This window comes from Astatotilapia calliptera, unplaced genomic scaffold (assembly GCF_900246225.1).
Source record: "Astatotilapia calliptera unplaced genomic scaffold, fAstCal1.2 U_scaffold_6, whole genome shotgun sequence".
Lineage (NCBI taxonomy): Eukaryota > Metazoa > Chordata > Actinopteri > Cichliformes > Cichlidae > Astatotilapia > Astatotilapia calliptera.
In genome coordinates, this window is record NW_020535800.1 from 296,986 (window position 1) to 311,556 (window position 14,571).

At 40.1% G+C, this 14,571-nt stretch overlaps 1 protein-coding gene across 1 annotated transcript in view; it reads right to left on the reverse strand.

The window, feature by feature from the left end:
• Positions 1–576: 576 nt before the first annotated feature.
• The window catches only part of LOC113018312 (NLR family CARD domain-containing protein 3-like), a 47,156-nt gene continuing 33,161 nt past the window's right edge, over positions 577–14,571 (reverse strand). Inside the window, exons 10-12 of the mRNA XM_026161369.1 lie at positions 6,580–6,753; positions 1,327–1,373; positions 577–1,153 (exon numbers count right to left, since the gene is read on the reverse strand). Coding sequence (XP_026017154.1) covers positions 636–1,153; positions 1,327–1,373; positions 6,580–6,753 — 739 coding nt within the window. The 3' untranslated portion in view covers positions 577–635. The remainder of the gene's footprint in view (positions 1,154–1,326; positions 1,374–6,579; positions 6,754–14,571) is intronic.

Genomic DNA, 14,571 nt, shown 5'->3' on the forward strand with positions numbered 1-14,571 from the left:
GAGACAAATAACACCAGGATCCTTTTTCTAAGTAGTAACAAATGATTGATAGATTGATGCATATATACCATCAGAACAGTGTACATCACTGTCACAACAGTGTTTATTTTCATTCAAAGGCTTTATGATTTTTCCTATAATGGCGGCCGGTCTCTAGTCAAAATGCCCGGGACAATTTTTTTGTCCCAGTTCAGCTCTGTAAGCAGCTCATCTGCAGTCTGGTGTTACCTACATCTTCCTATTCAGAAGGCAGAATTTCAGAGTTCTGAGTACAATCGAAAGCACCGCGACTGCAGTTTTTGTGTTGGATGTAAAAAGCAGGCTAGGATAGAATCAGGTGTGGGATTTCTCTCGTGGAAATGTGCACATTATTTTTTTCTTTCTATTGGTAGGAGGCACAGTGCAGTTGTGGCAAGTAAGCAAGCTAGAAGACTGGCAGTCTGGCTGGGTATCCAGTTACGGAAGCAACACATTAACAAGAGAATTCTGAGTAAAACCAAAGTTACTTTCCCTAGTAACTAGTTACTCTGAAAGTAACGAGTAACTTGAAGTAACCAGTTACTTTTGATAGAAGTAACTAGTAATGTAACTAAGTTACTAATTTAAAGTAACTTACCCAACACTGCTCTTTACACTCAACTCAGGGACACTGAGGAATCATAAAATAGCCTAAATCCAGGATAAAGAGTTTCAGTGAATGTGGTGTTGAAGGTGTGGATGTGAATCAGAGTGTCAGAGGAGACACTGTAGAAGGACAGAGTGCCAGCAGGACAGTCCACATACACTGCTACTCTGTTAGAGACAGAGGAGGAGATGGATGTTTGCCTGCTGTTGTGCCTCACAGAATGAGGACCATCCTCAGAGCAGCTCAGACTCCAGGACTGATCATTCCGTCCAAACTCAGTGTCACTGTTTCCCTTTCTTCTGATTCTTCTGTAACTCACTGATATAAAAACGTTTCCTCTCCACTCGACCTCCCAGTAACAGCGACCAGTCATATCATTTCTACACAGCAGTTGAGGAAAAACATCAAATCTGTCTGGATGATCACGATATGACTGAACCTCCCACACACGTGTCACCTTCCTGTTGTTGTCAGACAGTTTGAGTTCTCTGTGTACTGTGTTTGTGTCGATAGTGAGTTGGCAGGAATCTGATGGAGAGAACAAACACAATCCAGCTGCAGTTATTGATCGATCATCTGTTCATTGATTGACACTTTGATGATGACTCCTGACATCAGAGATGTGAATGAGTGATGTGAGTTTGAAGATGGTTGAATGTGTGCTTCTTTGTTTTCATGAATCACATTAAATACACACTTACACTTCCTCAGACCTGGCCTCATCCATTGGACTCCAGCAGGCTCCACCCTGAAAGGAGGAGGGGGGTCAGACCAGCACAGTCTTTTTCAGCAAGCACACATGGACATTACATGGCTCTCAAAACAGAACATGACCAGGTTTATCAGTGTCTAACAGTATGTGTATAATTTTATTTAACCGCTTGTATCTGTGATCTCGTTCTTTTGGTCACTACCCAAAGTTTGTTACCATAGATGAGGGTATGGACATAGGTTGACAAGTAAATTTAGAGCTTTGCTTTTACGCTCAGCTCTCTCTTCATGGCGACGGACCAGTACCGTGTTGGTTTCACTGCAGTTGCAGCACCAATCTATCTGTCCATCTCCCGCTCCCTTCTCCCCTCAGTCATGAACAAGCCCCAAGATACTTAAACTCCCTGATTTGGGGCAGAAAATCATTCCTGATCCAGAGTGGGCACTCCACCCTTTTCCGTCTGATGACCAAGGCTCAGATTTGGAGTTGTTGATTGTCATTCCCACCTCTTCACACTCTGCTGTGAACTGCTTCATTGCAAGCGGGAGGCCATCACCCGATAAAGCCAACAGAACCACATCATACGCGAAAAAAAGCAGAGTTTTCTTTCAACAAATAGAAAGCTTTCTCAGGTAGGCCAAGGAGTGTGATTTCCCCCATATTCAGAGCACAACCTTTGGTTTTCCCTTCTTGAATACGAGTACCACCACACTGGTCTGCCAATCAACAGGTACTAGCCCCCTGATCGCCACACAACATCGTAGATGTGTGTCAACCAAGACAGGGCTACAACGTCCAGACCGTTCACGAATTTAGGGCAAACCTCAGCCAGTCCAGGGACGTTCCTCTATGGAAAATGTGCCAGTGGTAGGTCTTCAATAAGGTCATCAAAGTATGTCCGCAATATACACAGTGCAGGTACAGCAATGCTTTCGGACTGCTTTAAAGAGATCCTGGCAAATCGTCAGGTGGCTCAGAAGGAGAAAGTTTTTGGACTCTCTGAACTCTTCCCACACTCAAGTTTTTGCTTCAGCCACTGCCTGAGTTGCATTCTGCTTGACCTGTCAGGACCTATAAGCTGTCTCCGAAATCCCACAGGCTAACCAAGCCAGATAGTATCAAATCAAAATCAAATCAAAATTTATTTATATAGCACATATTAAAAACAACAGTGTTGACCATAGTGCTTCACAGTCAATAAAAACATGAGACAGTTAAAACAAACAATAGAAGAGGACAACAAACAATAGGTAACAACGCAACAAGCTAAAACAGCCAACTAGACAGAATCAAAAGCCAAAGTAAAAAAATAAGTTTTAAGACGTAATTTAAAAGACTGGATAGACTCGGCAGTGCGAATATGAACGGGGAGGTTATTCCAGAGTCTGGGTGCCACGGATGCAAAGGCCCGGTCGCCTCTCGACTTCATTCGAGTCCTAGGTTGTGCTAGGAGCCTATGGTTGGATGATCTAAGTGCCCTGTTGGGATTGTATGAATGGAGTAAATCAGAAAGATAACTGGGCGCTAAATTATTCAAAATATTAAAAGTGAACAAAAGAATTTTAATATCTATACGATATTTAACAGGGAGCCAATGTAATTTGGCTAAAATTGGAGTTATGTGTTCATGAATTCTCGTACCTGTTAAAAGACGCGCAGCTGCATTTTGAATTAACTGGAGCCGGCAAAGAGAGGAGTGTTGGAGGCCCGAGTAGAGGGAGTTACAGTAGTCCAATCTGGGTGTAATAAATGCGTGGATAAGCTTTTCAAGATCTTTTAAAGGAAGGAACGGCTTTGCTTTGGAAATCTGACGCAACTGGTAAAAGCTGTTTTTTACCACAGTGAACACCTGTTTCTCGAGTTTAAAAGAGCCATCCAGGAACACTCCGAGGTTTCTTACAGTGGACGAAAGATGGCTAGCGAGAGGGCCTAGGGCATCAACTAACTGGTCTAGCGGAGTGTGACTACCAAAGACTATGATTTCGGTCTTATTCTCGTTCAATGTAAGAAAATTATGTGAAAACCAAATTTTAACTTCATGCAAACAGTTGAACAGAGGTTGCAAAGAAGCAGTCACATCGGATTTCAAAGGTAAATAAATCTGGATATCATCGGCATAACAGTGAAAGGAGATGTTATGTTTTCTAAAAATTAATCCCAACGGCAACATGTACAAAGAGAAAAGAGCAGGACCGAGCACGGACCCTTGAGGCACACCACAATAAATAGGGGCAGAAGCCGAGGAGTGTTGCCCCATAGCAACAGAGAACGACCTCTCTGAGAGATAGGATTTAAACCAAGATAAAACCTTTGAGACCAACAACATGTTCCAATCTTGATAGAAGAGTGTTGTGATTAACCGTGTCAAAAGCAGCAGACAAGTCAAGTAAAACTAAGACCACAGAATATCCAGAATCTACAGTTAAAAGAAGATCATTAAAAACTCTAAGTAAGGCTGTCTCTATGCTGGGGCGAGGTTTCAAACCAGACTGAAACTTGTCATTAATACCATTTGCATCTAAAAAGGCCTGAAGTTGTTTTAGAACTACCTTTTCCAATATTTTGGAAATAAAAGGGAGTTTAGAGATCGGCCTGTAGTTAGTGAGAGCATTAGGGTCAAGATTTTTCTTTTTCATAATAGGTTGCACAACAGCATGCTTAAAGACAGACGGTACACAACCTGATGACAATGATGCATTCAGCAGAGATAAGATACAAGGACCAATAACATGTAAAGCTTCCTTAAAGAAACGAGAAGGAAGAATATCATGCGGGGAACCAGAGATTTTGAGATGATCAATTATATCTTTTAAAGCAGAATAAGACACTGGCTCAAACTGTTGAAAGACAGTCAAGCATTCAGAAGCTGGAACTGGGTCTAAAACTGATGATGGGTGAGATGGATGAGAAGCCCTTAGAGCTGAGATTTTATCAGAGAAATACTTTAAGAATTTATCACAAAGAGCAGGGGAGGCATCCCTATAAGTGGTAGTGCAAGGGTTTATCACAGAATTAAAAGTATTAAAAAGTGCTCGGGGGTTGTGGCTATTAGTCATAATAATGCTAGACAAAAAGGCAGATTTGGCAGCTTTAACAGACTTTTGATACTTAGATAGACAATTTTGGAGGATGTCCAGAGAGACGTGGAGTTTGTCTTTCCTCCATTTTCTTTCAGCACGACGACATTCACGCCTAAGGGCGCGAGTAGTATCATTTAGCCAGGGTTGTGAGGATTTGGCACGTTTAATTCTCAGAGGTGCCACAGAATTAAGGATGTCAGCGCATGTAGTATAAAAGAGGTTAGCAAGCTCATCCGCTGATAAAACCCCACTACAGTTAGCATCAGAGAGGGGAGAGTCAAGGAAAGCATCAATGAAGTGGGCGATTGACTGGGAGTTAATCGTGCGCGATTGCCGCACAGGGCCATCACTGTTCAAATCCACATCGCTCACTACAGTATTAAACAAAACCGGGAAGTGATCAGAAATCCCAAAGTCCTCTATGTCCGTGATGCAAATATCCAGACCATAAGATAGTACCAAATCAAGTATATGACCTTTAGTGTGAGATAGTACTCCTTCTTCAGCCTGGTGGCTCCCTTCACCTCTAGTGTCCACCATCTGGTGTGGATCAAGAAACTGACCTCACAGCCCGTTATTCACCAGTGAAGCTAGTTTCAGCCATTATATAAATTAATGTTTAAAAAGGTTGGATAAACCTGCAGTCACATGAGTGATGAAACATTACTCCTATTCATTCAGGTGTTGTTGGAGAGTGGGCCCATGTCACTTTTTCAGGCTGTGATCAGCCGGGCCCAATTCATTTAATATAGCAGACGTGTCTACTTGAGTATTGAGTAGAGATGGCACGATACCACTTTTTTTATGTCCGATACGGATATTATAAATTTGGATATCTGCCGATACCGACATGAATCCGATATAGTGTGTTTTTTAATCAATAAAACTTTTTTTAATGTGTTGCTGCTTTTTGTATAAGTTCATACTCAAGTTAAAAAAAACAAAACACTAAAGCTATTCTGTTATACCTGTATGCAAAAACTGCACCCAAAATATTTCATAGTTCAGCGATACTGATCAATCTAATAAACTTAAACTTACCTACTCCATCCTCCCTGTTCTGGTGTTTTAAAGAGTAAGCAACCTAATAGGGTTCTAAAACGCCCAGCAAAAAAATAAATAAAATAGGGAACCACCCACCCTCCACCTCATGATGCTTAATTGACGTAATCAACTTTAATTTGAGGAAGTGTGAAAAAAAAAAAATACACAGAAATCAATTATTTTTAAGAATAATTAAATAGATTCAACATCTTTCTTCAACAGAACTGCAGACTGCACAGATGGTACCTTCCCAAAGGAAAAAGTACTATAGCTTAGTAGGGTATATTAGACTTAATAATTACTATATGCAGTAATGGACTTCTATACATTTTACATAAGATTAAATCTTTGGGTTTAAGATTCGGATAATTATTTATTAAAAGCTAGACATTTTAAATGAGAATAAGAAAGAAAAGTATGTCTTTGTGCCCCCTTTTCCCTGTTCATGCCCTATCGACCCCCCTGGCTAAACTTTGCTAGATCCACCCCTGCACAGTTACCAGCGTCAGCTGTGTAGAAAAAGATCCTGGTGTAGAATGTAATATTACATTCTAACAACAGCTTATCAAGCTTAAACGTGCTGCTGTTGTTCAGCCGCTGGTTTCCTCTTTCTGGTGCAAAGTGGGCCAAAAACAAACAAGAGAGACGGACTTGCGACAGAAAAGCCGATCAGCTGATCATTGATCAGTTTCATGATTGAAGAACATGAAACTGCAGCAGGAGAGAGAGAGAGAGAGAGGCAGTCGATCCATATATCTGTTGTTAAGCTTAACGCCGGAATGCTTTACAAACATTCAGAGATGAACTTACACACTTGCTTTACTTCTCCCTAGGATAACTTTCTCGGAGATGAAATGCCGGTTTGGCAGCAAGGCTACAAATACACACAGCCGCTCTATCACGTGACGCATACTGCTGCGATGTGCTACAGTTATGAGCCAAGTTACGTGTATCACAAGTTTTGTGAGGTGCTTTTTTGATATTTAATGGATCAGATTACATTTTTTATTTCTCTCCGATATCCGATCCAGTAATTTACGTCAGTATTGGACCGATACCGATACGTAATATTGGATCGGTCCATCTCTAGTATTGAGAAACAGCCATTCTCTCCATACCTGAGAGTGTCCAGTCTCCAGCCTGGATCCTTCAGTCCAGCTGACAGCACCTGCATTCCTAAGTCCCCTGGATGATTGTATCTCAAGTCCAGCTCTCTCAGATGGGAGGGGTTGGAGCTCAGTGCTGAGGCCAGAGAAGTACAGCCTTCCTCTGTGATCAGACAGCCTGACAGACTACAGACACAGAAAACAACAATCCATCTGTGAATAATTATTTTCTGTTTGTCAGATACAATAACATCCATCCATTTACATCCATTCAATTTTAATCAGTTTTATTTATAAGACATAATTCTCAACAGACAATAACAGTTATCTCAAGTTGTTATAGTGTATGGTAACCCTACAATATTAGAGAGAAAGCCCCAAAAATCAGACAGTCCTCTGTGTACACTTTGTTACTATGTGAATGAAGGACTCCCCTTTAAAGAAACATACATTAAATAGCATGAGGAACCAAATGGACAATCTACCATGAGTGGGTGGGGGATGCTGGGAAAGAGAATAGAGAATACATAAGCATAGAGAGACAAAAAAAAGAAGAGATTGAAGACAAAATCAGATTCCTTAGTTCCAAATTATTTTGTATGTTTGTCATACACCATATGTATGTCTTGATGCATGCTCAGTCATCCAGGTAAGTAAATTTCCAAAAGTTGATTCTGTTCATCTGGACATAGCGTTTTGTGGGAGAAATGTTTCGTCACTCATCCAAGTGACTTCTTCAGTCAAGACTGAAGAAACTTTCAGTCCGACAGCTGTAGGGAAGAAGCTGTTCCGGTACCTTGTGGTCTTAGTCCGGAGGCTCCTGTAGCGCCTCCCAGAAGGAAGAAGGGTGAAGAGTCCATGTGATGGGTAACTGGGGTATTTAATGATTTTCCAAGCCCTTTTCAGACACCGCTTCCTGTAGATGTTTTGTATGGCAGGAAGTGGTGCTCCGGCGATGCGCTGGGCAGTTTTCACGACCCTCTGCAATCCCTTCCAGTCCGAGGCAGTGCAGTTTCCATACCAGACAGTTATACAGTTGGTCAGGATGCTCTCAATGGTGCAGAGATAGAAGTTCACCAGGATGTCTGAGGACAGGTGGTTCTTCATCAGAGTCCTCAGGAAGAAGAGGTGCTGGTGAGCCTTCTTGAGCCTCCAGCTTGGAGCAGTTGGTCATCCACATGAGATCCATCGTTGTCACTGATGAGGCCAATCACCGCGGTGTCATCTGCAAACTTAATGATGGTGTTGGAACCATCAGCAGGTCTGCAGTCATGCATGAAGAGGGAGTAAAGGAAAGGGCTCATCACACAGCCTTGTGGTACACCGGTGTTCATTGTAATTGTAGATGAGCAGTGGTTATCCAGCTGGACATGTTGGGGTCGGTTGGTCAGGAATAGGGATGGGTATCGTTTAGGTTTTGTCCGAAACCAGTGCCAAACCGGTACTTTTGAAACAGTGCCGGTGCTTAAACGGTGCTCAAACCGGTGCTTAAAGAATGGAGAACACAAACGTTCTCCAAAAACCTCTCATGTTTAGCTGTTTTGTTGTGGGTTTTTTGTTTGTTTGTTTTTTGTTTTTTTGTAAAATCAGGACCTCCAGCCTTGTGGACATTAATCCTGCTCAGCACCGCTCCTACATCGGTGGGGGAGCGAGTCAGTGGTTGGTGGTCCGGCGTCACGTCTGCTTTGGTTGTAGTTGTTGGATTCCCTTGCTCAAAATGAGCATAAAGGTTGTGGAGTTTGTTGAGGAAGGAGGATGCAGGGGAGGGTTTGTTGGTCTTGTAGTCTGTAATGGTCTGGAGTCCTTGCCACATGCGTCGGGGGTTGGAGTTGGAGAAGTGTTCTTCTACCTTCTTTTTGTAATGGTGTTTGGCTTTTTTGATACCTCTCTTTAGCTTAGACCTAGCTGTACTGTAGGCATCTCCTGACCTGAAGGCAGTGTTGCGGGCCTTCAGGAGGAGAATGTGGAGTTAATGTGATCCGTAAACCGGTGCTTAAAGAATGGAGAACACTTTAAGCACCTGAGATTTGATTTTCACCCAGGGGTCATCCACATACCAGAACCATGACTTGGTGGTGTTCCTGTGTAGGATAACTACCCAGGAACCATGACGGTACTGGGTCTGAGACCCAGTTTTTTGTGTATTTCTGTTTTATTTTGTTGATTATTGTATTTTTCTCTGTTTCATGTTTTATCCTAAAGGGGTCTGGTGTTTCTGACTGTAGTACTGACCCTTATGCAAAATAGGTGGAATCAAGACGCAGTTCCAAAAGCAAACACAATTGATCAGTGCTGAGAGTGGTCCTGTTGCTGAGGTTAGGGTGATCCTGTAATCTTTTATAAACTACCTCCAACGCTTCGATGACTGGGATGCAAATGAAGATAGATGTAACATCTCTCTTCACTGTACAAATGTTCTGTTTATAAGGTTGGGGAAACCTGCTGTCAGCTGAGACTGAAGAAGTCACTTGGATGAGTGACGAGAATTTTCTCCCACTGAAAATGTCCAGATGAATAGAATCAACCTTTTGGGATTTACTTACCTGGATGATTAAGCAAGCATCAAGACATTATTTTCTTAATATTTTTAAAATGATAGCAGCACAAAATAAAAATTTAAGCAGCACCAACCAGCAAAAACGTTTGACATCAATTTTCTTTGATTTGGGTGATATGGGGGGGCTTGTTGACCTTTACATTTTCATTAATATCTTTAAAATGATAGTGGCACATACTAAAATTTTTACAGCACAAACCAGCACAAACGTTTGACATCAATTTTGTTTGTTTCCATCAATGTGGGGGGGCTGGTTGACGTCTGATGACCTCTAGAAATTTTTATTAATATCTTTTTTATCTTTGATTTGGGTGATATGGGGGGGCTGGTTGACCTTTACATTTTAATTGATATCTTTAAGACAGAAGCAGCAGCAACTTCACTCACATGAAAAGAGGTGAAAAAGTTGAAGAAATGCTGCCATGAGCAGGGTTGGAACCGGGGCCTCCTGGTCTCAATTCAATTCAATTATATTTTATTTATATAGCGCCAAATCACAACAAAAGTCCCATCAAGGTGCTTCGTGCGGCTACTCATCTCCCTGAGCCAAACAGGCTCTCAGGTAACTGAAAAGAGGTGAAAAAGCTGAAAATTGTGCTGACAAGAGGTGAAGCAACTGAAACTTGTGAAGAAAACAGGTGAAAAAGCGGAACTTTCTGCTGAAAAGAGATGAAAAAACAAAATTCAGCTGAAAACAGTCCAAGAAGCTGAAAATTTTGCTGAAAAGAGGTAAGGAAGCTGAAGTTTTAGCTGAAAACAGCTGAAGAATCCGGAATTTTTACTGAAAAGGGGTGAAAAAGCTAAAATTTGTGTTGAAAAGAGCTAAAAAAAAAAAAAAGTTTAACTGTTAACTGAAAAAAATGTTGCCATAAGCAAGATTTGAACGCCGTTCTTAAGCTCTGAGAACGGCTGCTTATCTCACTGAGCTTAAACACAACTCACCCCAGTGAGCCAGATCAGCAAAGACACTAGTAATTTGGTCACAGTGATCAAAATGGGCCAAAAAAAATGGCAAATAAAGCTAAATATTACAAGTATAACAGTTATGAGCACCAAATGATATAGCAGGCATCAACTGAAGGAGCTGAAAAATTAGCTGACAAAGTTGTACTTTCTGCAGAAAAGAGGTGAATAAACTTAAATTTGCGCTCAAAACATGTTAAGAAGCAGTGAAATACTATGTATGTATGTATGTATGTATGTAGCAAGGCAAGTTTATTTATATAGCACAATTCAACAACAAGGTGATTCAAAGTGCTTTACAGAGACATTAGAAACAAAAACAAATAAAAAGCATGATTTAAATTTGATTAAAACAAACAAACAAAACAGTATATAAAGCCAGAACGGTAGATAAAATCAGTAGTTAAAATATAAGTTTTGAAATTTAAGCCTAAAAGTGTGGATTTGGTGTTTTATTCAAATGCAGCTGAGAACAGGTGAGTCTTCAACCTGGATTTAAATAAACTGAGTGTTTCAGCTGATCTGAGGCTTTCTCTGAGCTTCTCCGTGTTTTGTTCTGACTCTGGGAACTGATAAAGGACCAGATCCAGATGACCTGAGGGATCTGGAAGGTTCATACTGGGTCAGGAGGTCACTGATGTATTTTGGTCCTAAACCATTCAGAGCTTTATAGACCAGCATCAGAACTTTAAAGTCTATCCTCTGACGGACAGGCAGCCAGTGTAAAGACCTCAGAGCTGGACTGATGTGGTCCACTTTTTTGGTCTTAGTGAGGACTCGAGCAGCAGAGTTCTGAATGAGCTGTAGTTGTCTGACTGATTTTTTAGGTAGACCTGTAAAGATGCTGTTACAGTAATCAAGCCTACTAAAGATGAATGCATAACAGAAGTACTATAATTCATCACAAATGCTATTAGTACAAATACTATGATTTACACATACTATGATTTGGCAGAAATACTATGTTTCAGCACAAATACTCTGGTTTAGCACAAATCTTATAAAATAGCAGAAATAGTATGATTTAGCACAATAGTATGATTTAGCACAATAGTAATAACTTAAACAGAAAAATTGGAAAAGCAAAATGGACAACTGAAAAAAATGCTGAACATGCTGAGGGTCCCTCAAATATACTTGTTAAATGAAAAAGAAATCGGCAAAAAAAAAAAAAAAAAATAGCCACACAATCACAAATATGGACACAAATGGAAACACACATGCACAGAGAGAGACACACACAAGATCCAATTCAGTCAACCAGTCTAAATATTGAATTTTAAAATTGATCTCATTGTAAAATTGAATTTAAATTTTACAATGAGATCATCACATTAAAAGGCTCTCTCTCTCTGTCTCACACACACACACACACACACACACACACACACACACACACACACACACACACACACACACACACACACACACAGAGAGAGAAGTAAGTTTCTAGGTCAGCCTGGGAGCTGCTGAATTTGAATCCACCAATCAGAGAGGCTGTGCACTTTTTCCCGCCAAAACAGGTGCACGCAGCACAGAGAAACACAGGATTTTTGCAGCCTATCCTCAAAAAAATGACCATAATTTCCTAACCGTAGGGGCTAGAGCGGTCATTCTTACACCGTTTTGTTCAGAAGAGATGGGGGAATCTACAAGTGTTGACAATTTATCATTAAAATATGAATTATTAAAGATATTTGACTTCTAATGCACCATAACTGAGTAGAGCAAAGCGAAAACTGCCTTGACTTGCCCTCAAACAACGCTTTCTAACTCTAAATCTATTTGGAGTATCAATATCATTCTTTCACCATAAGAGACAGTAGGCTTTGGTGAACAATCATGGAAATTTTCAGGTTTCTGTGGAAAACCATTAAAAAGATATGACGAGAGAAAAAAGTGGTTCATTTCCAGAGTTTGAAATCTGAAGAAATCTGAGCGAAGGACGAATTTCCTACCCTCAAACAAGTCCAACTCATTTCAGAACGGTTATAGGTGAGAAAGAAATTCTTCAATTGTGAGCGTCAGGAGTGTCTGAAGATATACGGGGACAAGCCTCATGTCTTAACTTTGCGTCGTTAAGGAGATATGACGATTCGAATATGCCTCTCATTACAGAAATCAAGCGGTGATTTTGAACAAGCTCTCCATTGACTTTCTATGGATATAGATAGTGACATTTATGGAAAGCCAGCAAAAATACCTACATTTTGATGTATAATTTGTGGAAGTTGAGTGAAAAATGGGAGAGTAGCAAGAAGTTGTTCGGACATGAAGAGAAGACTGCAAAACCTTCTGTGTCACACTGGAAGCCAAGTGCATAGCAACCATAACAAGGCATGTATTTTGTGAAAAATCACAATTTTGCAACTGAAAACTTTAAGAGGCATAAAAGTAAAACGGTAAAAGATTTGAAAAGGCTGATTTATACCTGAATAGCCCAATAATTTGAGAACATTTTAAAGTTTGAATGGTTGTTCTACGTGAAAATATGAGGAAGTAGTTATATTCTGCCCTCACTAGGGTGTAAAGCTGGTTTCTAGCTTGGCAGATAGCTAACAGGTCCACAATAAACATCCAGGAGTCAGCGGATACGTTTTAGATGTTTACTGTTGAAGCACTGTAAAACTGGTACAGAAACAAAAATAAAATATTACATTTCTGCTGTAATTGTATTTTCTTTACAACATCAAACATTAAGCCATACACTACAATGTATATAACACATAAACACAAACCTATCCAAACCCTTTCACTGGTTATCAGGCTCACGCATTTAGCGATTAGCTTAATGCTAACACTACATGGGAAATCCCATAGAGGGGCTAACGTGTTAGCATCGCAGCCGTTTTTCCTCACAAAAGAAAGTTTTCCACACAAACCTCTAAACTGCTACACAAAACTATCGCGGGAAAGCTTACAAAACAGATAGCAACTACTTACAGGCATGTGCTCTCTCAGGCTCAGCAAGAAAAAGTGAACAAAAAGTGGAACAGACGACAGTTTGTCTAAAGGACTGTTTTTCACTGGTGAGGTACTACGGCAAGTCTGCTGGTACAAAAAACACACCCAAATGATCATGCCTGCCTTAAAGGGGCAGAACAAGTTAAGTTTCAAAAACATGCAAATATTAGCAGAATTGCAGAAGTTTCCCATTCATTTCAATGGGACAAATTAAGCTTAATATTTTAAAAAGTATAATAGTGAAAAATACCAAAAGACAGCCATCATTAGCAGAAATAGCAGAATAATTTAAAATTTGAACGGTGAAAATCGGCTGAAAACTGTGGAAGTAGTTAAGTGCCAAAAAGTGTACGGAAGTCCCAAGAGGAACTCAATAGTGTGGATGCCCTCAAAGGACATCCACACAACTAGAAAAAATTGCATTTCGTGCGAAAATGCTGTGTGGATGCTATAACGCTGAAGCTGTCTGCTGAAAATAGCTGAAAAAAATGAAAAGTTGCAAAAATTGTATGGCGGTGAAAAAACTGAAAATTATCCTGAAAACAGGTGAAGCAGCAGAAATTTTTGCTGAAAATTGTTGACAAGCAAACAATTCTAGTGAAAAAGGATAAAGAAGCTGAAATTTGTACTGAAAAGAGGTTAAAAGGTAGGGAAAGGAAATGTTGCCAAGAGCACGATTCGAACCTAGCCTTCCTGGTCTCAAGACGGATACTCAACTCACTGAGCCAACCTCATTCTCACAAAAAAAGAGATGGAGAGACTGGCAATTCTGCTAAAATGGGCAGAAGATGCTGAGAATCGTGCTGATAAGGGGTGAAAAGACTGAAAATTCTGCTTAAGAGAGGTCAATCAGCAGAATTTCTGCAGAAAAGAGGTAAAGATAAGATAACCTTTATTAGTCCCACACGTGGGAAAAGAAGGAGAACGTTGTGCTGAAGAGGTTTTTTCTGAAGACAGCTAAAAAAGATGGGATTTGTGCTGAAAAGGGGCAAAGAAGCTAAAATTTGTGTTGAAAAGATTTTAAAAAATGTAAACTATTAACTGAAAAAATTGTTGTCATAAGCGAGATTTGAACCCGGGCCTTCTGCTCTGAGAACGGCTGCTCATCTCACTGAGCTATAACACAGCTCAACCCGGCAAGCAAAATCAGTGACCACATTGATAATGTGTTCCATTCATTTCAATGGTCAAAGGTCATAGCACACATTAGCAGAAAAAGCAGAATTTTTTAAAATTTAAACATAGACTATGTTTTAGTATAAATACTTTCTTCTAAATCACAATATTTGAACCAATTGATAGTATTTCTGCCAAATCACAATATTTCTGGTAAATCACAGAGTTTATGCCAAATCACAGTATTTGTACCAAATCATAGCATTTGTGACAAATCATAGTATTTAGCTAAATCTGTGCTAAAACTTAGTAGTTATACTAAATAATATTTTTTCTGCCAAATCATAGAATTTGTGCTAAAACATTTATGATTTAGCAGAAACACTGGGACTTGGTAGAAATAC